Source organism: Nilaparvata lugens, chromosome 11, assembly GCF_014356525.2.
Source record: "Nilaparvata lugens isolate BPH chromosome 11, ASM1435652v1, whole genome shotgun sequence".
Taxonomy (NCBI): domain Eukaryota; kingdom Metazoa; phylum Arthropoda; class Insecta; order Hemiptera; family Delphacidae; genus Nilaparvata; species Nilaparvata lugens.
In genome coordinates, this window is record NC_052514.1 from 28,747,737 (window position 1) to 28,774,209 (window position 26,473).

Below are 26,473 nucleotides of genomic sequence, written 5' to 3' on the forward strand. Positions count from 1 at the left end.
AATCCATCTAGATTACTGTTTATTTTCTCATCTGATATTCTCCCGAAACTCCTCTCTACTCTAACCAGTCAATTCAATGAAAATTGTATTCAATCCAAGAAAGCTTTGAGAATATGCAGATCAAGCAGGATTATAAAGGGAATATGAAAAAGCAAAAACAGGGAAAAGAGGGAGGAATAAGTGAAGGAGGAATCAGGAGAGAAATTTTAGGAGGAATCAGGAGAAATCTCTTTCTTGAAGAAATAAAGGAAGAAGAAGAGGAAGAAAGAGGAGAAAAGAAAGGAGAGAAAAAAAGGAATGAAAGATGAGGAAGAAAAAGGAGAAGAGGAATAAGAGGAGAAGGAGATGAGATGGAGTGGAGAAGGAGAGGAGAAGGAGAGGAGAAGGAGAGGAGAAGGAGAGGAGAAGGAGAGGAGAAGGAGAAGGAGAGGAGAAGGAGAGGAGAAGGAGAGGAGAAGGAGAGGAGAAGGAGAGGAGAGGAGAGGAGAAGGAGAGGAGAAGGAGAGGAGAAGGAGAGGAGAAGGAGAGGAGAAGGAGAGGAGAAGGAGAGGAGAAGGAGAGGAGAAGGAGAGGAGAAGGAGAGGAGAAGGAGAGGATGAGGAGAGGAGAAGTAGAGGAGAAGGAGAGGAGAAGGAGAGGAGAAGGAGAGGAGAAGGAGAGGATGAGGAGAGGAGAAGTAGAGGAGAAGGAGAGGAGAAGGAGTGGAGAAGGAGAGGAGAAGGAGAGGAGAAGGAGAGAAGAAGGAGAGTAGAAATGAGAGGAGTAGAAGATTAGAAAGATGGCTGAAGAGAAGAAAAGGTGATGATGATAAGAAGGATTCAGGAAGAAGATGAAAAAAGGAGAGAACACGGAAGCCAAAATAGAATGAATAAGAATGAGATAAAAACGAAGAAGGAGAAGGGAAAAATTTAAGAATAGAGGATGAAGAGAAGTAACGGAAAAAAACTCAGAGTACGGAAAAAATTGGATCAACTCGAACAGGATCAAATTCAGTGCAAATTTGATCTTTCCATTCAAGGTGGATGAGTGAGAGGTGAGACAGGACAATGCAATAATCCTGGATGGATGCGAACTGCAGGGAGATGCACAATTATCGGGATAAAAAGTGATAGATGAGGAGGGATTCGAACAGTGAATGAGGAGAGGGTGATCGCAGAAAGGCAGGCTATAAATGCAAGAGGAGGATGGAGTGCAAGTCACAAGTTCCACCGGCTCAGTGAAAGTAAAGTCAACTCAATATTTACATCGGCAAAGTTATTAGCTCACCGGTCATCATCATCATCATGGGAAGCAAAACAGTGTTGTTAGATTTCGTGCTCCGACTTGCTCTGGTAGGTTTGGATTTTTAAAAATATTTTTCTATTCTATGTTTTACTAGTAATTAGAATATGTTTTACGAGTCCTCAATGATTCAATAATTTTCTTCTTATAATATTGAGCCATTTTCACAACTTTCCAAACTATAATTTTCTTCAATTTTTCTACCATTTGGGATGGAAGTGCCTTTTTTCGGGTAATTGATTGAATATTCACAACTTTTTCAACTGGTGTCATTCTTATCACTATTCTCCATTTCTTTTCAATTGAAATAGTGATATTGATTGGTAGATATACATTTTCAGCATTGAATTATTATACTCTTATTTTTGATGCTACAGTAGCTCACAACAATTAATTCAATTGCAATATTACATTTTAATGAGTGAAATATATTATCGTCAAATCTCTTTTCTGTATAGGGCTACTTGCAATAAAAATAGAAAGAAAAATAAAAATCTCAGTACCCTTTTTGAATTATTTAATCACAACATGTTTCGGACATTGATGCCATTTTCAAGTGATCACTTAAAAATTTTATCACTTGAAAATGGCATCAATGTTGAAACATGTTGTGATTAAATAATTCAAAAAGGGCACTGAGATTTTTATTTTTCTTTCTATTTTTATTATCGTTAAATTATGTTGTGAATTCTATCACCAGTGGATAACACCTTTTCTGATGGAATGCACCCATCAATGCATTGATAATTCTTAAATGCAACTTTATTATCATTCCATTCATAAATCTATTTCTAAATTTATGTGGATAATTTTTCCCATATTGATGGATAATGTATGCATTTTATTTAAATCTTTCTATAATTATTAATAAATTGATGCTTTCAACACTCTTAATCATTCTATCATTGTGTTCGAAGTGGAAAATTATTATTTCCATCGTTTTAAAATTGAAAATACTCTTTATTTGTTGCTAGAGGATACAATGAGTGATTATGACTCGTTAATAGATACATAGAATCGACTATAACTGATTAGGAGAATCAATAATGTAATAATTGATTGGGAGAAGGTGTGAGTCTAGTTCAGATTGTGGTTCATGGTGAGCTATGAGATTTGAATTTTATAGAACTTCATGGAGAATTTACAAATAAAAAAATCGGTTAACTAAATCAGAGAATAATATTTTTCAGGCTGAAATATACAATACTCCGTACATCAATGATTAATTATTATAATTAATGATTCCACATTGATAGCTAGTTTCTCCATGGATTTTTCAAAAAGGGTTGTTCAGAATGAAGTTTTCCAAAACGCGACTTCAAAAATCTGTTCTATTTGCGAATTGAAAGTGACGAAGATTATAATATAGATCATGAAGATTCAAGATAGGAGAAACATGATGGAAAGAATTATGAATGTGAAAACTACAATGAACAGAAGAAAGTATTCGAATGATTCATTATAAATATTATCCAGCAGTAGGCTCATCTCCATTAGAGAGCACAAAGAAGTTAGTTGACGAATATTATGTCAAGAATATTGATGGAGAAATGACATTCAAGATATTAGCTTCTTCAGGAAAATATTAAATCGCCAAAGATTTGATTTTAATACGAGGGTCAGACAAATTACTATAAATTATAATTCTCAAAAACGGCTAAATTGATCCATATAAAACTTTCAGGACAACCTTGGCAACCTTGTGATGACATCTTATCAGTTGTTCCACCGTATATCGTGAATATAATCGCAAATTGACTTAGTTAACAATGGCGAATCCGCTTGTGAATTGCACCGTGAAAGAACAACGTGCTGTGATCAGATTTTCAGTCGCAGAAGGTGAGAAAGGTAGTGAAATCCACAAAATAATGTTAAAAGTGTACGGAGACCATTGTTTGAATCGTTCAAATGTTTACAAATGGGTAGAACACAGTTTCAAAGTGGCCGTACAAAAGTTTGTGACAATCAACGCAGTGGACGCGACCAGTCAAAGTTGGGAATTCCTCTCTCGAATCTCGAATTTATTCGTTGATTCGGGACAATAGGCGTATCACTGTTGAATGTTGAATTTATAAGTAAAAAATTAAACACGAGTGTTGGGACAGTCCATAACATTATTCACAACAAGCTGCAGTACAAGAAAACTTGTGCAAGATGGGAGCCTAGACAACTCACGGATGCTCACACAGAAACATGGCTTCAAATCAGTCAACAGTTGGAAAATCGGTATGTGACAGAAGGAGAATGTTCATTCGAAAGAATGTGTGATGAAGCATGGATCCACCACTATGAGCCAAAGTCAAAACGACAGACAGTCAAATCTGATCACGGCACTTTGTCTTCCACGGTGCAATTTTCAAGCGGACTCGCCATTGTTAACTGAGTCAATTTGCGATTATATTTACGAAATATGTTGGAACAACTTCATATGAGGTTTCCAACTTCATGTCCTGAAAGTTTGATATGGATCAATTTAGCCGTTTCTGTTGTTGAAAATTGGTCATTTGTCTCGTTACTTATTGAATGACCCTCGTATTTCAAGTCCAGAGATTTCTATTCACAGTACTTCCTGTTTCTTGAAAGAGATATAATATTTATTGTTGAGAAATTTCGGAATGAACACTGAACATAGCTCACTAATAATTTATTACTGATATCCTCTCCATTGTTTAATTATACATATTTTGGATAACAATTCAAAAATAACTTTCATAAATGAATTGTTTGTTTAGCAAGCAAATGGATGAAGAAGTAGATTAATCAAATATCTTAATCGATTAAAATTCTCACTGTAATTGTTGTCATTCCACAGTTTCAAATTCATTCCGTCAATGTTCTTCATTGGAATGGCTGATTCGCTGGGTACATTTATTTCATTGTGACGATAGTTGTACTGATCTTGTTTCTACTCCACTGTTGCCTACTATCCTTAGACTAATAATATAAATTTAAGCTCTCATCAAAACAAAGACGTAACATCTTCTTTTCCAAAAGGATACATTATTATTAAGGATACAAGTGCATTATTGCTACCTTGATACTTTGCTACCAATGAAATCACAATATTATTCGTGTTTTATCATTTTGAAAAGTTGAATTCAATGTGTAAAATCCAACTAAATTTATATTATTCAACTGAAACTAATAACAGCTCATAATGACAATGATAGACAATGATAAATTCCTCTAAATAATTTTTATTGAAAATCTGTTATACAATGGAAATATCTCTTATAGATTAATTAGAAATTTCCCATTTCAAGTTATGTGATTTCCCCTCCGTGAATAGTCAATACAAAATAGTACAAGCCGAAGCAATAAAAATGACATAACATTTACTTTCACAGTTCTAGTTCTCTATATTTTTTAATTGATTAGGAAACAATTTGTTTTGTTGTGCTCAGCTATCGGGTCAAATTTGTCTCAATCGGATTACTTGCTATGTAATAGTTAATCCTTCACACGGATTCACAAACTCTTTCCTTATTTCGTGACATAATCATAATATTCTCGAATGCTGCTTCTATCTTGCAGGTATATTTTTGGTCCCCTGCTTTGTATGAATTGATAAGGATAATCGATTAAGAGGTATCCAATTTATCATTAGAAGTTACTGATTTGAAATAAGTTTCAATAATTAGCATCCTTTGCTTCCATCAACATAATGATTCAAGGGGGACTCATGAATAATTAGATCAACTCTAATGATGGCTTAAAATTGGATGATATGAACGTACATTCTTATTCTTTATTTTTTCTTCATTCTTACAATAAGTACATTATTAAAATGAGAGGGAGAGTGAAAAGAAAGAATGAAATCAAAGAAGAAATGGGAACAGCAACCCTCATTCTGAATTATTTTATGAATATAGTACAATAAATTTGAGTGTTATTAATTGAAATACTGAAGCACTGTGGATTTGAAATACCACCCTTGAAATCAAAATGAAAAATTTAATCGAACGCAAATAGAATTAAAGGAGAAATTCCACTGTTAAATCACATTATCAATTTTTAAGATAGTTATTCAATTTACTAAAAATAACCAAAAATAACTTTTAGTTGAGTTATTTTTGGTAAATTGAATAACTTCTCCAAAAGTTGATATTTCCAGAAAATTTTTGTTTTACTAGATCAATAATACCATGAAGAATCCATCCTCTAAATCTCATGGATTTATATCTTACCGAATTTGAAATGTTCTGTCCAAAAAATTCAAGCTTCAGTCGCTCATATCTCAAAAAGTAATGATCGGAAAAAAACTGTTTTCTCGAGAAAACTTTTTCATTTTAATAGCTTGATGATATACAAATCGAAAAACTTAGAAAAATATCACGAGTAGAAAGTTTATTTTTAGCCTTTGCACAGCCTTAACTTCCTTCAACCTTTCATTATTCTTAGAAGTGGAACTTTTGTAGCATTGAGGCACATGAGTGAAGTATACAGAAGTGTGGATCTTCTTCTGAATGATATAGGTAGGTGATTTGATAATTGATCAATCGCTGGAGTTGAGATGTTCTCAAATGATGATTGGGAAATACATAGTTTACTGAGAAATATATAAGGAAGGCTCTCTGATAATCATTTGCATAAGCATAGACGTTCATGTTCATTTTAATGATTAATAAATCTGCTTGTATCCTATGTGAACTACATCTAGTCAACTCCTGTTCATGATTATGATTTATGTAATGAGATTACAGTATGAACATGGAGACCATCCTCAACAGATGCGTGAACATGTATCGGATAATGAAGCTAGTAGTCCTTATCTACTATGATGTTTACTGTCCAATTACAATGATGTGATCATCATTGTAATTGGACAGTAAACAATATATAATGAATAACAGTATATAATGAATAAATAAACAGTATATAATGAATCCTATAATCAAAACCTTTCTTATGCCTCCCCCTTGGTAACGCTTGGAAACTTTCCAAGATTGCAATAAAACAATCCAAACAATATTGAACTTGATATTTCAACGTATTTGTTTATTTAAGTACATACCAATCAAATTTAAGCTGTTCATAGAGAATCACTTCACATTATAACTAATTAGATTGCAAAAATTGATTGACTTTCCTCAAAGATATAGAATCTGATAGACTGTGGATTACCGCAGGAAAATTTGCAAAGCTAGTTCATATCATCAATACAGGTTTTTCAATAGAAAAAAGGTGGCAAAACATGACTGGAGCTTTCGCTTAATCTAACTATTTTAATCCTTCATCGCCTGATCTCAACTTTCGATTTTGTCAGTGTATTTCCATCAACTAGTAGAGCCTTCTATTACAAGTAACATCCATTGAAATCAGCGCTCAAGTGCAAATGCTCTTCAGGTTTGGAAGAAAGCTCACTGACATTGTCATTAACTCTGCAACTGGTGAAAATATTTGTGTCTGTGATGTAGGTCTAGGTAGCACTTTCTTGTCATCACCAGTAGAAAAACGTGATCTGACTGGATCTGCAAAGTAATATCAGTGATTATAGCGTGGAATACATTTTTATCATAGTTGAGAGTTCCCGACAGGTTTCAATTACTTCTTACCAGTAAATTCAAAAGCTTGCTGATGAACTTGTTTTAAACCTATTGTTTCTATTGTAGAGTGAGAACTTATTCTCTCTCTCCATTCATTCTGGTCTCATTCAAGTTTCTCACATTTCTTCATTGAATTCTAATTTTCACTCTCTAGAGGTCTAGAGTGAAATTTGAAACAAATTACTGTCTTATTGGAATTTGGAAGAGAAACATACATTGTTAAGCATGTTAAACTTTTATTCTTGTTCATACTATGATTTGTGATTAGAAAAGTTCAAATTGAGTTGCTTTTAGTTCGATATAATTATGTCATACTGAGCAGATTGTTGTAGATCAAGCAGTAGACCAGTGGGTTGGGATTTGATTGATGGATAGGACGACTGATTGATATTAATTGATTCTGTTCTTGCTGAATAATATTATGATCTTCTCATGTGTCCTACTAAACATGGCCATTTCAATCTATCAGATCTTCTGGATGTGCTGTAATTTACTATTATAGATGGACCTATTCAACAATGCTCAATACTTCGATATGCCCACATAACCATGTGCTTGAATAAAGTGATATGATAAAACAACCATGGCTTGGTGGGATTCAAACTCGTGACAAAGATAAACTCAGCAGACTGAAGTTATAGTAGCCTATTACAGATCATTAAGCAAGCAGCTCGCGAAATCAATAATATTGAAATAAATAATTCATAAATCTTCGCTGAAGCATATTTTTTCTTCATGAGTATAGGCTACTCCTCACTCCTTGGAAAATGAGTTCTTCATGAATATACTGCTCACTTATTGATCAACTCTCATATTAACGGGTCGTGTTATACCTGGATAAAGCTTATTCACAATAATTGTATAATTATAATTATCATATTATTTGTATCCCTCTATTAATAATGAAGCAGCTCATCCAAACTTGTAAGATCTGAATGAGATTTAGCTTCGTTAGATTATTGTAAGAGTCTCTTACAGACTCTGAAAGTAATGTGTGACTAAGATGACTTCATTGTTTATATGTTTGACTTATGTTAGATAACATAAAGATTTGTGTCGTAGGGCCATACGCTAAATAAATCTGAAAGTAATCATTTGTATTTTACTTATTGGATATCGCAAGGAAAGTCCCTCAGAAAAGTTCTCTCAATGAAAGGAAATATCTCTCAGAAAATAATTTGAAACAGAAATTACAAGGGAAACGTGTCGGAAGGAGACGATAGGGAAAAATGAAAACAATCTCAAGGTCACGTGTATCAACTCCCTATTACGTGACAGCAGAAATCACCGCTGCAAACGGCTCTTTCAATATTACATTAATTTTTTATGTAATCGCTACCGGTTGGACAGCTGACATCTCCAACTCACGTTCAGCAAGTTGAACGAACTGTAAAAGTTAGTCGTGCTTCGACAACCAAATCTAACTGGACTCACTCTCACTTTTCTATAAGCTTTCTCATTCATTACATTACATCTCGTTCATATTTTCTCTTCATTCTCTCTCTCTCTCTTGCTCTTCCTGTGTAATACACTTTTTCTACTCACCCACAACATCATCAACTAAAACACTTTTTAACGGTTGAGTGACTCATAGGCTGGAGCTCAACACATAATAAGAGAATGTAACTGATGATCTCACATTAATCCACTGGGAGATTCCGCAGGAAAGAAAGTGCTACCGTTTCCGTTGAAGATGTTGCTGTTTACACATGTATGGGAAGTTTAAATTTGAAATTTTGTTTAAGATTGGATAATTTTAAGGATATTTAATGAGTTTGGAAACCTCCAAATAATTTACTGGGATGAAAACTATTACTGATAGCATACCTCAAAGAACATGACCGTCACCAAGGATATCATGTAGTGAGATACATTATAAACTTCCAGCATTAATATTTAATCATCAGTGCTTATAGGGAAGGAAGTGCTTATATTTATAGGGAAGCTTCAATTTAAAGTTTTCGTTGTTTTTGAGTGAAAATGGACTAAATTTTAGTAAAGTGAAATCATAACCCTATTTTGGACTTTTAAAATGTTATCTAAATTTGGGAGAGAAATAGTACAAGGAGTATCCTCAGTTTTTCTCTCCTAATCAGTGTTTCTTTGTAGAAAATATAGATAAATAAATAAAATAAAATTGTTGTATCATTTGAGGATTTCAAACTATCAAAAATATTATTTCTAACTCTTGTATGTTCGATTGTTTTTGAATAAGTGTACAATTTTCTCAAATAGTTCAACTGAGAAACTCCTAGACATTACAAAATATTAGCGACTTTTATAAAAATAATCTTGAGGAATGTGATAGATCACTTAAAGATACACTTAAAGAATGCCCATTGGAAAAAAAGGGTGGAGACTTATCATTGTCCTTCTTATTATGCAAAGAGAAAAATATAAAAATGAGAGTAGACTTATCATAGTAAACTCTCAGAATCATGATGGCATTTTATGATGAAAAAACTAGGCCTATTTCTAACATTTATAATATAATGTCATTCCTACAATGGGCAAAACTCGTAACTCACCAGTACCTGACTCACCACAACTACAAATTCTTAAAGAGAATACTACCTGATTTGAATTCGAAGTAAACTATCCTACACTCAGATTAGCATATTCCATGAGAAACCTTTCAGAACGACTATGTAACAGCACCCGGAGCATAATATATTTTCTGTCGGAAGTTGCAACCTTCAAACATAAAGAGGACCCGGCCAGACCACTTTCGCTACTTTCCACTGGTTCGACTGCTGGCAAGTGCCAACTTTTCATAAGAATAACGTGCTTTGGCGACCGCTTTTGCTCACAAGGTCTTTGCCAGTTATAATTGCACACGTGTTGCCAATATAGCATGTTGCTAATATGGATATAACGTGGAGCGTTGAAGATCGTTAAGCTTGATGGCACGTTGGAGGAAGGAGGTGATAAACATGTTTGAACTCACTCACCTTTGACCTAAACCTTATTGCTTCTCAAGGAAGGAACATGTTTCACAGTCTTCCGGTGATATCCGCTGTTTATCTATTGAAGTTGATACAATATTGAAGTTGAAGTTTAAGTTGAAGTTGAAGTTGTATTCAATATTGTACAGCAGGAGAGAGATATCTAGAACAGCAGGAGATAGCGTATAGGAGTATTATTATGCAATTTTTATTGCTGAGTTCAAATTCGTCATGATATGCAGAAGTATTCCTGAAAATTCAGGGAAAGAGTTGGTGCTGATAAGTAATTATCTACGATCAATGGAAATCGGTTCCACGTATTAAACTCAACGGCTGTTAAATGGTGTCATCCAATAAATCCAAGACAATTTATCATAATGACAATGTGTTGACGCTTTTCAACCTCAATTTAATTCAATAGACATACGTGGAACTGGATCTCAAACTACGGAGTGAATTGAAATTTTAGTTTGAAAAGATGAGAATTTTCATGGAACGATTTTTGTTCAGAACATCAGTGAATGTAAACATCGGAATTCCACTCTATTTTTGACTACTCACATGTAAAAACATTATGTGCCGGTTGCACAAAAGCTTGTTAAAATTCAACCGTGATCAATTCCAAGAGAACCAATCAGAGAAGCCTACCTTTCAAATTAGCCTTCTCTGATTGGTGTCATGGATTTAGTCATGATCAAAATTTATCAGGCTTTTGTGCAGCCGGCACTTTGAATTCTAATAAGTGGACTCTTTGTTTTTGATTTTCAAAATTTGTTCACTTTCAGAGTTCAAATATTATTTGCCTCATATTTATCATATCTGATAAAATAAAAAAAAACCATGTTTTCAATTATCCTAATTTTTAATGATCAATTGATATTATTTTACTCTATTGATCTGCTCAATAATATCAGATTTATAGTATCGTGAATATTCATGGAAACTAATTTTCTGTTCATTCTAATTTTTGTTACAGATCAGCTTACTAGCGACACAACTAGTGAACGCAGCAGCTGTGAAAGAAGAGGATGAGGAGACGTCCCCCAAGGACAAGAGAACGGCTGCCATGCCAGCTGGGGCGGGTGGATATGCATCTGGGTACCCAGCCGCTGGCTATCCCTTCCCTGCAACCTACCCCTTGCAACAACAACAAGGACATGCTTCACCCCTCTTCGTCCCCAACCAACACTCGTTCAACCTCCAAGACTTTGGAGGATTAGGAGGGTTGGGAGGGTATGGAGGTCTGGGATATGGAGGACTTGGTGGACTAGGATATGGAGGTCTCAACTTTGGATCCTATGGGTCACAGTTTGGTGGTTTGGGATCAGCGTCGCAGTTTGGGGGATTAGGAGCGTTCAAGTTGTCACCGTTCCCGTTCGCCCTGGCAAGTCCAGCTGCTGTCAACCCGGCAGCTGCAGCTGCACATGCCTACCCTGCAGCGGCTGCACCTTCAGGTGGTCTGTCAAGCTACGCCACTGCCATCCCAACCCCTCTCTACTCTACTGCTTCACCAACCTATGGATCACCAACTGCCTACTCGCAATCGGCCTACTCCCCATCATCAACTTCCCAGTCACCAACATCCTCACCTTACGCATCTTCAGGATCATCCTCATCGTTCAGCCCTTACTACAGCTCCTCATCACCATCTTCATCCTCCCACTCAGGTTATGCCACCTCGGAATACTCAGGATACAACAGTGGATCATCCTCCTCCTCTTCTTCTTACCCCTCATCCTCACCCTACTCCAGCTACTCTTACCCCTCCTCCTCTTCCTCCAGTTCCTACCCATCCTCCTCATCCTACTACTCATCACCATCCTCATCTTCCTCCTCCTCCTCATTCTACCCATCTCACGGTTACAGTTCCCCATCATCCTCATCAACCTCCACATCATCCCAATATGCTTCCTCACCTTCAACCACCTATGTTCCTTCATCTCTGTACACTTCAAAGGCATTTGAGGCTTCCCTCCAGGCCTATTCGCCACATTCATACTCGTCGTCAGCTTCGTCTCCCTACTCGTACTACAGCTCTCCGCAGTACTCTTCCTCAAGCTATCCCTACTCGTCAAGTTCCTCACCATCAAGCGCCTACCACTCAAGCGCTTATAGGCACTAATATGTATTTCCTTAATTATTTGAATCAACTTTTGTTATCGAAATAACTTTTTTCTCTATCATATTCCTCCTTCTTCTACTTTCTAGAAATCTATTCTCTGATCCATGAAGTATCGATAGATTGGTTATTCCACGACTGAACTAACATGTCTTTAAAAGACTTTCTTCATAGAATGGAAGTGATGTCAATATTATTTAGTAATTTCTTTGTCTCGCAAGATGCTTATTCTCTTCATTAATTGACATCTATCTACTGTAATACTTTAGGTATCTTAAAATCATTCTAATTGCTCTTCTTCTATCACTGCTAATACCACAAGTCTCAATGACTACTTCTCATACGAGAAAAATCGCAAAATCGTTAATACTCCAGCAGTAGACACAGAAATGCTGTCAATTCATCCATTTTAAGGTGGAATGAAAAATATGTTGTCAGTTCCACATACTCATGTGGAATTGGAGAGACTGTGATTATAAGAATTAGGAGAATATTCTTCGAAATAATATTATCTGTTATCTTTGTCTTCATCTTGACCTATTTCTTCAGTACTTCGGTTGATTACACTAATCTTGTAAAATATGATTAGCCGAACCTTTTCCTATTTCATGTGCTATAATGTATCTTATTTGTGTATTCTTAAACTTGATTCCTACTAGTAGTATCTAATGAATTCCTCTTCTCTTTCTGCCATGATACTCACCTATTCATTAATAACGTTTTTTGTAAAAGTAGCACACTTCAAAAACTTCTATTCTTGCATGATTCTATAATTTTTATCCACCTCCTTTCGCCATCATTAATGTAAATCAAACATTAAAAATATTGATATCAAAATAATTATATTATTGTTAAAGTAATAATAATTATTATTTATATTATTTGCTTCTTGTGTTGTATATTTATTTTTAGTTTTGTAAATTATATTATGCAAGAGTGTTTGTTGTTCTATTTATGTAATTTTGTTAAATGTTGAAAAAAGAATTCACTTGATAATGATGTGTCTTCTCATTATCTATCCATATCCTGTATAGCTCTCATCCCTCCGATAAAGCTGTATAATTAGTCATCCCATCATTTATACGGATGAAAATATGGAATATCAATGAAGGAGAGTTTAACCACTTTTGGAAGCCTCGACTGTTCATTTGAGTACTGTGAATGCATTGGAACGGAATCTACAGTGACGCTGCGTGGTTCAGAGAAACAAAGGCTTGAAAATTGGGGAATGAATCTGGAACGAGGAACGAGGAGATATTATAAAGAAACAACCAATTGAATCAATTGGATAACCTCGCTTAATCAATTCATATTGAAACTTCAGCAAAGTGGATTGGTGGAGTTCATATCTCCCATGTTTTGATGCCCTAGTGTAACTTCCCATTTATTGACCGAGCGAAGTGAGGTCTAAGATTCAAGTCGACGGTTTGGCATTTCTCTTAATGTTCAAATGTTCAAATGTTCAAATGTTCAAATGTTCATATGTTCAAATGTTCAAATGTTCAAATGTTCAAATGTTCAAATGTTCAAATGTTTAAATGTTTGAATGTTTATATGTTGCGCATTTACGGCGAAACGCGGTAATAGATTTTCATAAAATTTGACAGGTATGTTCCTTTTCTAATTGCGCGTCGACGTATATACAAGGTTTTTGGAAATTTTGCATTTCAAGGACAATATAAAAGGAAAAAGGAGCCTCCTTCATACGCCAATATTAGAGTAAAAATCAGAAAAAGAATTATTCATCATAAATCAGCTGACAAGTGATTACACAGATGTATGGAGAAGCCAGTCTATTGCTATAGGCCTATTTCTATAAGGTCTATAGTTTCAATCAGGTACTTGTGGATGAGAATACTGCGTGAGGTCTATTGTTCACAGAACCACTAGTAATAATGAAAACGACTTTCTGATTAATAGATTTGTAGCAAAACTTATTCACAGTCGGGAGGAGGGAATTGCCACATTTCTCTTTTCTGATACAATGATGAGTTCATTTGTGCATTGAAATCCTTGAAGCATTCTAGAACAGGGAGTTAGAATGCAAAAGAAACCTGCGTCAATGCTAACGCCTAGTCACCCGAACATAGGCAACCCTCAACACAGGAAATTTGTAAGTTGCCTCTGTACACTTTGCTGCTCTGAGAGAGTTTATAGTATGCAAATGAATCCTTAAACTAGTAGAATTTTCATTTTTACCACTTCTAATATAGAGTCAGTATCAGTATTGTGATAGAAGTGGAAATTGATTATCATATTCCAGAAAAAACAATGACACCGTATGGTTGTTTAATTCGAATTATCATAACAATAGTGCTGTAAAGGTCCAAGTGAGAAAGATTGTACTGGAAAGTGACTGTTATAAAAAGTGAATGGAGTTCTTGGAGAGTAGTTCACAACAATAAAAATAAATATATTATAATGTTGATATTATAATAATTAGAGTTCAGTACTTCATTATTATTAAATATCGGGGCACCAAGCTTCGCTCGTTATTTTCATTTATTGATAAATAGAACACAATTCTCTAGTATGATCGTGTTTATATTTCACAGCTGGCTATACGTCAGCCTATGAATTTCGGGGATTCGATATTTTGATTTTCCACAGAATCACTCGCTCACTTTTTACTATCCACAGACGACGAAAGTGTCAGCTGTTTCAGGCAAGGATGAATATTATCCTTTTAATGTGTTTGAGCAAGTTTTCCCAGGGATGAGACCTAGTGCAATCGAATTCTTGTATCATAAACCTACTATGTTCCAAATTTCATGAAAATCGTTAGAGCCGTTTTCGAGATCCGTTGAACATAGGGATGTCAATCCCGGGACTGATTTCCAATCCCGGTATTTCGGGATTATTCAACATCAATCCCGGGATCCCGGGACTGATCCCGGGATTGGCAAAAATCAGTTTAATGCATTTTTAACCAATTGTTCCTCCTCAATTACATGTTCAGTAACGGTGTGTGGAGATGAAAAAGGGCCCATTAAAGAGGGAGAGGCTATTATTAAAATAAAAAATATACTTGGGAATAATATTAAAATTGAACATTCTATTTCTATAAATGTTTTCAAGATTATAGGAGTAACTGTTTTATTCCATGTACTACCTTAAATTTGCTGTATCCTGGATGACAGTGAGAACTGAGGAAAGCAAGATAACTCATCAGAGTCTTTTTTATGTAGACAAAAGCATTTCTATCCTACATCAGGACGGGACAGAGCTCACACTTTAATTACGTCAAATACTGTAAAGTGAATTAATATTACTTGGATTAATGATATTAATAATAAAATAGAATACTTTTTGTAAGACCGTAACGCCATACCGACCAAACAACGCGAGAACTGAACCACTACACTACTAAATGAAATTTCGTAGAGCAACTATAATATTTACTTCAACCAGATATTCTACTTATGATAGAGAAAGAGAAGAGGAGAGGAATAAGTATTAGACAGAGAGTGAATCGTTAAGTTTAGTGCTTTTTCATTTCTGATTTCTGAAGTCTTTTCAAAGTTCGAAATGCATTTCAAGGAAATGCCATCAGCACTATTGCAAATATTGCGCCGTCTAGACTGGTAATTGCGGTGCTGTGTAAACAGAAACAAATGTAGAGGCATAACAACCAATCAACAACCATTCTGCCAATTATGCGAACTAATAATGCGAATTCTATTAAGCCAGTAAAGAGTAGGCTACAGTATACAATCATTATTATGTATACTATAGACCTTATTATTATGTAACTGTAGACTGTGCCTGTAAAATAAATTATTCAAACACTTAGAACGATAAATTAGTTAAAGAAACTCATATTCATCACCATAAATAAAGTCCATATTGAATTGGTTTTGGAAAAATATGATTCACAATTTCAGGTTTCCAATCCCGAAAATCCCGGGATCGACGCTGAAAAATCCCGGGATTGTTAGGTATCAAAAATGGACCGGGATCCCGGGATTCGGGATCCCGGGATCCCGGGATTGACATCCCTAGTTGAACATAAATAAACAGATATAAAAATACAGAAATTGCTCCCTTAATTTAATAAGATATTAGCGTATGGCAAACACATAAGACACACACATACATAAATTCACAAGAATATTTTTGAATATTTAGTCTTTTTGAATATTTGAATATTTAGTCTTTTATTATTTTAGTCTTTTAAATATTTTGAATATTTAGTCTTTGAATTTTGTCAGCTTGATAAAAATAAAATGAAACTATCTAGGTTATAGTACTTTATTGTTGTCAACATTCCAATATCTCTCTTGTTATTTCAAGATAATTCAATAGTGAAAATATCCATCAGTCCAGTAGTTGTGATACCAATGCTGGCCTCTAGTCACTTGAAATAATCTTTGCGTGGTCAACTTGTCCTTCTATACTTAATCACATGATAGTCTCATGACTTATTGAAAATTCCATACTCCTGCATAATACTGGGGATTCAAGTTATTGTAGAGTCATTTATATATTCAATCAAACTGCACTGTACTTTATCAGAAATAAATAAAAATCAAGTTGTGATTAACTTTAATCTTGAGAGGTAAAGAAAAGTAATTTCTTTTGGAACTCGTCTCTATTCATCAAAAACAGTTTTGGGCTAAGCCTGTTGTTCCACCCTGATTTGTAATAATTTATGCGTAGATGTTCGAATTAATCAATGATGGAAAGTAATTCGTTCTTGGTTATTCTTTTATTAGTTGTCGAAGAAAAGATTTATTTTTGTTGTAGTTCAGAGAGAAAATTATAAAAAAGGTATATAAAAGTATATCATTATTGCGATAAGAGAATGATTATAAATAATTTTTTGATGAATTATCCTTCGAATTAAATCGTTCAAACTCACAGGGTATCATAATTATCATTCATACAATATTTTTCATCATTATAACACAGAATGGAATGTACAAAGTCCATGAAAAAGTATATCCAATCAACCGGTAGGCGTTTCATTCAGAAATGATATGAGAACATAATATAATACTCAGTTTTGTTATATATTTTAAAAATAAATATTTCATTTTGAAAAAAATTTACAACCTGTGTCAGCTAAAAAAGTCTGCAAACTAAGCTATAAATCATTTTTCATTCAAGAATCTCATAAATACGGTTTCGTCTTATCAAAATATTATGTGTTAGAAATCTTTAGAGGTGTAGATCGAAGTGATCTCTACCACTCTTATCCATACACTCTCTTCAACACAATCATGAAACTGGATGTTTATTGGAAAAGAGTAAAAAAATCTGATAACGTATCTGATAATCAATCATTTTTGACGAATAGTCTATTAATGAAGAGAATATTAATAATAATGATCATTCTAGTGTAATCGACTATTGGAAATTATAGAATATGACGGTGGAATGAAGATTAATATATCATTTTGTCATCACATAAACAAAGAGATTCATCTGTCTGGAGGAGCTCTGATACTCAGGGCCTTATTAATGAATACAATTCTTCAGATTATTGTCAGGCAAATACTTGTTATGGTCTAATAACGTATTTCATCCAGAAATACTTGATTTGTTAGTTAAAAAATAATACCATACTATCTTTTTTAAAACAAAAAAAGGTACTTTCGTTTTTCAACAAACTTGTTAAAGTCGTCAAGCAACCAACAATAGGATTCAGGTAATTCTTGTAGCCGGCTTTGATAGGTTCTCAAAGTATGCTTTGTTAGGAACGAACATTTAAGAATCTTTAATTAATACAGTTCTCAGTGGTCTCTGATTTGCTGATACTTTAGATTATTCTGAACACGTACTATCATTTTACTTTCCTTGCCCTACTACCATAGGTAAGGAAAGTATTGCTTTCCAAAAAAATTAAGGTACCCCAATTTCTATAAGTTTCAAGGTCCCCTGACTCCAAAGAAGTCGTTTTTGGGTATTGGTCTGTATTATATTCTCTATGTATACTTTATTTACACACAAAGGTTATTGTATAATAAATTACACAAAAAATGGATAAGAGAATGCCATTATGTGAAGTGAACCGCAATACATTAAGTAGCTTGAGATAAATCTTTCAGTTTAATAATCTCTAGTCGTTTAATCCTTTATTCTTTAACAATTAAGAGGAGCATGATTGTGTTGGTATTATGATCTATACTTATAAAATTCTTATCTCACTGACTCACTGACTCACTGATCACGATTTCTGGAAAACTACTGGACGGATTGCAACAAAACTTGAAATATAGCTTCCTTATAAGTCCTAGGTGCTCACTAAGAAATCTTTTGGCGATATTTTAACTCTAAGGGTGGTTTTCAAGGGTTTGAAGTTCGTCTCTTAGCATGTATATTCTTCTTATTCCAATCTCTCAATTATAATATTGAAATGTCCATACCATATGTTAATATAGAACCATAATCTAGAGAGAGTACCTCTTCGAAACAGTTGTTAACTGGCAACCAAATTGATAATTTTGTCAGGTTGGCATTAAGTTGAGTTAACTTTGTTAGGTTGGCACCAAGTTGAAGATTAAATTTCTTTTTTCGCGGAAAAATTGATTGGGTACTGCTACTTCAATCAGAGCTATTACTGAGAATATTATTTTATTATTTATTTTTCAATCACTCAATAATTGCATTATTTATAGTCTAAACGTCTCGTGTTGAATAATTTAAATTTTGTTAAATCTAATTTTGTTAGTATATCTGACAGATCGCGTGAATATCTTAAACAATTTCGATGAAATTTTAATTATTCAGTATGATTAATGAAGGGTATTTTTAAAACTTCAGAAGTGTCCGTTGTGGAATCTGTGTGCAAAGAATGAGGAAATTACTTGACGAAAGAAAGGGGTTATTTATTAAAACGCTGTTGTTGCTTTTCCTAATGTAAAAATATCTTCCATAGTAGTAAGGCGCTTTTCCCATGAATCAATTATTCCCAAACATTAGTAGTGTTACCAAAGAAAATAGAAGGTAGCTTTCGATAAAAATATTGGAGAATATGCATAAAAATTCGTTGATATTCACTTGAACTGTCAGTATACCTCATTAATAGCATCAATGCTCCCCATTCAAATAATGCTGACACATTGATGTGAATCTTACTATAATTTGTTTACATTGGATCAGATGGAGATAAGATGATAGCTACTGTTTCGATTTCAATATTATGATTGTCATTTTTGCTTTTTACGCCAGCTGTTATTAGTTTCGATTTCAATTATGTTTGACATTTTCGCTTTTTATACCCGTTGTTATTATTATGTGAAATAAGCTCTCATTAAATGAAATCAAAATCATTGAAGTCACTTAAAGCGAAGAATTTCTGTTTAAATATGTGTGTTTGCGGATATGTATGTATGTATGTCTGACGGATCTCGAAAACGCCTCTAACATTTTTTCATTAAATCAGGAATAGAGTACGTTTGCGATGAAAAAAATATTTTGGAACAGGTCTCTGTTCTGGGAAAAATCACTGAAGCTCTTTCAGAAAGGATTATTGGTCCCTCAAGTAGCAGCTGATCAAAAGTTTCCATACTCTGTTGAAAATGTGAGAAAGAAAGTGTGAGCAAGTGAAAAAGATTATAATAGCTGTAGTTGAGTTACCAAATTTAGCGATCTTATTTCAAAACATTGCAGTATTCATGGAACATCTGGAAGAATAGGTACAGAAAGTGACCGGATGATGGCAAAATAAATTTAAAATCGATCTCTCCAAACATATGGTAGTTGAATTGATGTTTATTGTGAGGTGATAGAAATGCGACTAATTTCTTCAGCTTCTGTTGTATTGGTTCCTCTGTTGCTCTATGTTTCTACGCAGCCATGGCCTTGAGAGAGTCAGTTGTCCTGTCTGTTAATTCCTAATCCGGACTAAATACCACGAGAACCAATCAGAGAAGCCTTCTATTTAAAAAACCCCTGCTCTGATTAATTCTCATGGAATTTGATCATGATTGAAATTGAACAGGCTTTTGAGCTACTGCACCTGATATTTTCATGTTGCAAAATCAGCTAAAAACTATATCGAAAAAACATAATGTTCCATCAGCTATTTCCTCCCATCCCATACTATTAAACGAGCAATTTCTGTTTATATGTCAAGATTTTCAGATTTTTGGATGCTTAGATATTTAGATGTTTACATGTTTGTATTTCACCGGATCTCGAAAACGGCTCTAACGATTCTCACGAAATTCAGAGCATAGTAGGTTTATAATATAAAAATTCGATTGCACTAGGTCTCATCACTGGGAAAACTCGCTGAATGACATTGAAAGGATAATTATTATCCATCCTTGGAAAAACAGCTGATAATAATTATTTCATCGTCTGTTGATGATGGAAGTGAGTGAGCGAGTTCATGTGTGTGGGACTGTGTCAAAATTATGACTCAGCTGTTGAACTTTTGCAATCATTCAATCAGGTACTTGGTGCCGGTTGCAAAAAAGCCGGACTATTTCCAGTCCTGATAAATTTTAAGTAGATCCATCTTTTTGAAATGGTCTTCTCTGATTTGGTTCACGTAAAATTAATCAGGATTAAAATTCAACCGTCTTTTGTGCAACCGGGCCTTTCTGAGGGAAACTTTTGCATTCCTCTGGGAATTAATCTCAATTTACTGTGATTAGATAGAACATTTCTGTATGATCTATGAATGATATTATAATTTCTTCTTTCGTAATTAATTTTTTATGCTTTTGTTCTCCAGTAAAAAACTCGGTCCCCGATATTGATGTCATTACATGACACAAGACAAACCTATTGATATTTATATTGATGAATCACAAGTTAATACTAAAGTTCTCAATTTATATAGAAATTAAATTAAGTTACATGTTAATTTACATTCAAATTTTCATACATAAGCTTTTGGTTTCAAGCTAAGATTAAAGAAAGAAATCATATAATGGTAGTCAATAATCAAAGTGATTGAATAAACTCTATTCAGAATTATTCAAATTGACATGAAAATGTTCACTTAAAAATTCTTATTCTAATATTTATGGTAGTAAAGTTTGGGACATGAGAAATCAGCCACATTGAATGTTAGACTAATTATTATGAATGGACTCTTATATATAAATGGACTCCCATGGAAGAAAGAATGAGTGGATTGACTGCTTTTACACTTTCGAATAAGTGGAACGAAGAGTAAAGCTGTGTTTACACCAAAGTTATTAACAATATGTAAACATTTGATGAACATATGTGTTAGTCAAGTCCCGTTCAATCTAATAGAATCCATAAGGATTAAGTTATCAACATTTTGTCAATAACTTCGGTGTAAACCAGCTTAAGCGATAGGCTATGCCAGAAATTCCAGAATAAGCAAGAGATCCATGGAAACCATAGTCAACCAATTCCAAATAAACTTGATTTGGAATTCCATTTTCAATTGCATCAAGCAAAAGCAAAAATAGCATGATCACTGCTAATTTGATAACTATCAACGAGAAATATTAATTGCCAATGGATGAAGTCGAGGTCGACTCTTAAGCCCCGTCCAATATTCCACAAAATTTACTGCAATTAGTCTACTATTATACAGAGCACTTCCAACACATCAATTGATAATTCAAATGATTAGACTCAATGATTTGCATGCCAAGCTGTGGCCTAATTTCTTTATTTATTACCGATAGAGGGCAGATCATATGATGCTCCTAGCAAATAGTAGGTCCGTGATACAAAAATTTGAGCTGAGTCTCATCTCTGAGATAGCTTGAAAGGAAAAATTGATCATCCAAGTGGCAGCTTATTGAAACAGAAATTTCCATTGTTTGTTGAAAACTAAAGAGAGGAAGAGAGAAAATTAACAGCTGTGGTTATAACATTTAGCAATATAATTTGAAAACATTGCATGATCCAATAAAAATATTCCCTGATGTCAAGATGAGTGCATAAGAGCAACTGGGTGACACCATAAGGCATCGCTAACTTTTGATTGTTTTTTAAAATACGCAGTTGAATGTATATTTCAACAGAGTTGAATGTGTTGTTCAAACTGAGGTGATAGCAACGCAACTAATCATCACATTTATTTACAACGATTTTTGGGTAATCAAGTATAATAGAAATATATTTGAATGGAACTTATATAATAAGGTCCTATATATAATAACATTTTCATCGAGGGAGAGCACCTTTTCGGATACAAAATTCTATGACAGTGACGAGACTATATTAATCTATTATTCAAGTTATATTCAGCAAGCAATTTTTGTTTGTATGATGGATCTCAAAAACGATTATAACGGCTTTGGTAGAATTCAGGTTATAAATATTTTACAAAAATAATCTGATCATTTAATTCCCGTAGCGAAGCACGGGTACCCTGCTAGTATATTATATGATAAGTTATATTTCCTGGTTATTTGAGTTACAAACCCAGATTCCCATTTCATCATGTCAATATCAATATCAATTTATGATGTCCATGATCAAAAATCAAATTGATCACTAAGCTAGAGGCAGTTCTACCTTGAAAGAGGTTTCGCTTTTTCAGGTGAAGTAATGAAATATAAATCTTACAACTAAAAAATAGAGTTAATAAAATCATAAGTACGGTAATTGAATAATGAGCTAGCATAAATTGATTCCATTTTCTAAGGCCTAGTTTCGTGTCTTTATCATAAGAATAGCAAAATTGTTATCCAAATTGTGTTTCAAATTTCATAATAGTTTTCCTTGAATTTAAAAATAAGTCGTTTGATAAAAAATCAGAAGTTTATACTTCATACTATTATAGTACACACAGCGATAATGAGATTCCTCTTAGCCTATTTTGTATTTTCAATGTAAAATACAATAAAAAAATTATCATATTATAACAAAAATTATTCGATCAAAACTTTTTCCAAATATTTGTAACGGGATTATTTTTGTAATAGTTCATTCAAGAATATATCCTGTAGTATTGCTATACTGTACCAAGATTTTGTTTCACCCAAGACGCAATAGCTTAACTCGATACATTCCTCTTTCTTCTGAAAAACCCCAACTAACTAACCAACAATCAGAGAGTTTTAACACATTAAATTCTATACTCTCTGCTAACAATCAATCCCACGCTAAACACATTTTATAATCCCACAACATCTTCCATGGGACAAAAACGTTATCACATCATGCCGAACTATTCAAATTACTCACCAACTACTACTCTATTTAGTACTGTACTTTCATGACAGGATTCAAACAAACAATTTTTTTTCTCCTGAGAACTTCCTCAACAAAATCATCAACTGCTCTGCCCACACTACATAATATTCCATAATCCCTCTATTCCACACTATGATCATCAACATTCTAATGTACATATAATTCCAGCCGATTGCCACCACTTTTTCTGAATATCTTGAGTGACAGCCAGCTCAGTATCAGTAGCCTTCTATAATCCAGTTCCTACTGCTTTCTCCGAAGAATGGTAGCACCATCAACACTGTATCTATCATGAGATTTACTCTTGACCTGTCAGCATTCCTTATAGCAAATCACATCAATGCTTCCCATTCAACCAATGCTGACAGTAGAAAGTGAATCTCAGTGTAACGCATTTGCGGACAACTGAGCATCGCTACACACGCTGCCAATAAACGTATGCTCACACAAAAGACGCACTGGAATCTCTATCCTTCTAGTTCTCTTCCCAAAAAATCATGACAACTCATTTGTTACTGTAACAGTAGTTGTAATCCTCTACAGGATCAGTTCCTGGTGGATGTCTAAACTGAGCTTCAATTTAAACCGTCAGCATTGGTTATATGAGAGGCATTTGATGTTATCCGTAAGGAGTGCTGTAAGTTTGAAGTGAGTCTCACTGTAGGTTTATTGCTGAAATTATTGTTATTATATTCGTTTAGAGGAATGTCTTCGTTTCTGTCTGTTTGTACTTTCTTTCAGGAAACGTCCGTTCATCAAGGTTTACCTTCTCTTTCAGAGTGCTTTACCAGTTTGAGTTCGGGTAGGGGAGGTATATAAAAAATTGAAGTAACATTGATATGGTTGACAATTCTTGTACGTGGAAATATGCTATATACATTAAGATTATTGATGAAAAATTGTAATTGCTGAATAAAATTTATAAGTAACTTTAATAAATAAGTATTATTTTCCCCAATAATTATCATCCAATAATCGTTTTGAAACTAATTCATAAGCATATTATTGAAAGAATATTGAATTTTATTGCACATATTATTCATTCAATAACATATCAACAGTCGAATAACGATAGAAAAAACGGGAAGAGGTAAAGAATGACGTGTATTAAGGTGAATCATATTAAACTTTTGTCGCCCCATCTTAAATAGAAAATACTTCATCTTCTATGGCCTATTCTTTTCCTTTTACATGATAAAATTCTAGATTACATTATATGATAGTCGTTGTATGCTACGCTAGACATGAACATTATAAGATATTTTATAATAATAATTCCATTCCAGGAATCAGTATTATATTTATTTTATTATTTTTATTTATTTATTAGTCTAATTTTTACAAGAAAGCACTGAATTAATATTATAAGCAACATTCATGTTTTTGAGAAGTGAGTGCGTTAGTAGATTGGGCCAAACATACAAGTATTGAACTACTACTACTCGATTGAACTACAAACAAGAAGAATGAAGCATCAATTACAACAGACCTGTTTTGTACTTGCTATTATGGAACCTACTAGGTTAGATTCACTTAGTGTTGAATTATGTTAACTTAGTGTTGATTATGTATTATGTATAATTATTGATTTGACTTGTCTTATACTCCATAACTAGAGTCCTTAGGTTAGGACTTAAAAAAATCCTTGAAGACCTTTTAATCCTTAAAAAATAAACTTATGACAAATTTGAAGCGGTACGCAATAATCTGGTGCAGTACGGAGATAAGAATACAAGACATACTATTCTTGATTGTAGAAAAAATACTGGGAATGATCCACTAGTATTCGTATTCACTGAATATTGTTCTGGGAAAAATGGATAATGCGTTTGGTATTTCATAACAGTATATTTTATTTTCAGCGAATAGGAGTCGATAGGCCATAGTTTATCCAGTTATAGGATAACCGATTTTGCACGGTACATCGGTACGATTGTTTAGTTCGGGAAAATGACGTGACGATTACATACTTTGCTCAACAAATTGGATAATCGTTTCTGTGTTTAGTTTTGTCCAACGATGGAAACTTGAGGAGATTGTTGGAAATTATTGAGAAATATTGGCTGGGAATGCAAGTTGAAAATATAGTTTCGTTTGACAGAAGGAAAGTGTGGTTTAGGGAATCCACAAATTCTAAAAGTAGAATATTATTTTTAAAAACATTCAAATTGTTAATATATATGACACAGTAGGCTACCAAAATAAATCAATCTAAAATTGAGGATTTTTTATCAATCTGATTAATGGAGTATTTTAATAGAGCCACTTGAATTGTTTTAACCATCATAGAAATCACCCTCATTATACAATGAGGAAGAAGTACCCTCTTTATACTTTTTTATATAAACTCAACTAGTTTCGCGCACTTGATACAATTTTATAGTATCAAATTTAATCAAATTAATATAATTTAACAATGAAATATAGATCCAGGATGATAATATAGAACTTTATAGAATTTTCATATGTGATATTATACGCTAATATGTTGGTACATAGCGGTAATGTGAATTTAATTGACTTACGAATTTTATGATTCATCGGTGTAAGGAAATTTTATTGAATCAAAATGAGTCTTAGTAGATGAAAAGTAATAATGGTAACTGGATAGTTTTCAATCCTTACACTAGAATAGCTTGAACATTTTCGACCTTAATTCGTAGAAAATAACAGACCTCTACCTTTCACTAAAACATGAGACATGGATACCTAATCCAATTATCAACTACTGTTATCCTCCATTGTTCCTTATTGGTTAATCTTGAAATTACGCTGAACATTACAGATTTCCAGCGATTTGAAAGCAACTAAATTATTCAACAGTAAGGAAATATGATTTATTGGTATTAACTAGAGAATATGGACTCTTACTTATAGCATACTCACTTATAACATGGGACAATGATCAATTTTATCTAGGAAGAAACTCAAGAACAAGATCCATGAAATTACCGGGCACAAATTGAGTTATTGAGTGGAGTTCACTATTCAGTCAGAGTTTAAATAATAAGTTTTTGAAAGAAATCTTTCCACTCTCTATAATAAAATGTAATGAGATTGTATAATGTAGTCATAATAAATTTTAATAGAATGCCATTTAAATGGAGTTTACATTGGTCAAGTTTTCCTGAATTCAAGTATTTTTTAAATTCAAGGAAACTTAAAAGAGCTATTTCCGCAAAATGAACGATTTCTGAAAATTTGAAATCAAATTTACTTGAATTCAAGTTTTCATCCTCTCAAGAGTACATACAGAGTGTAAAATGGTTAATCTTATAATAGTACCTAATCTGATTAATTTGAAAGTTTCCCTCTTTATCTGCATTATAATGTTTAATCTGCGGCTCTCATACATTATTGACAACTATTTTCATCTTATTTACCAATTTCCAGGTTGAATTAAAACTTCAAGTTCAATAAAAAATTCAAACATCTTCTTAAGT

General features: G+C 33.5%; 1 protein-coding gene across 1 annotated transcript; it reads left to right on the forward strand.

Moving 5' to 3' along the window:
- Positions 1-1,058: 1,058 nt before the first annotated feature.
- Positions 1,059-12,887, forward strand: LOC111057113 (putative protein TPRXL). The gene is made up of 2 exons (XM_022344556.2): positions 1,059-1,331; positions 10,749-12,887. Exons 1-2 carry the CDS (start codon positions 1,284-1,286, stop codon positions 11,892-11,894), a joined length of 1,194 nt encoding a protein of 397 aa, XP_022200248.2. The 5' UTR covers positions 1,059-1,283; the 3' UTR covers positions 11,895-12,887.
- The last annotated feature ends 13,586 nt before the right edge of the window (positions 12,888-26,473 follow it).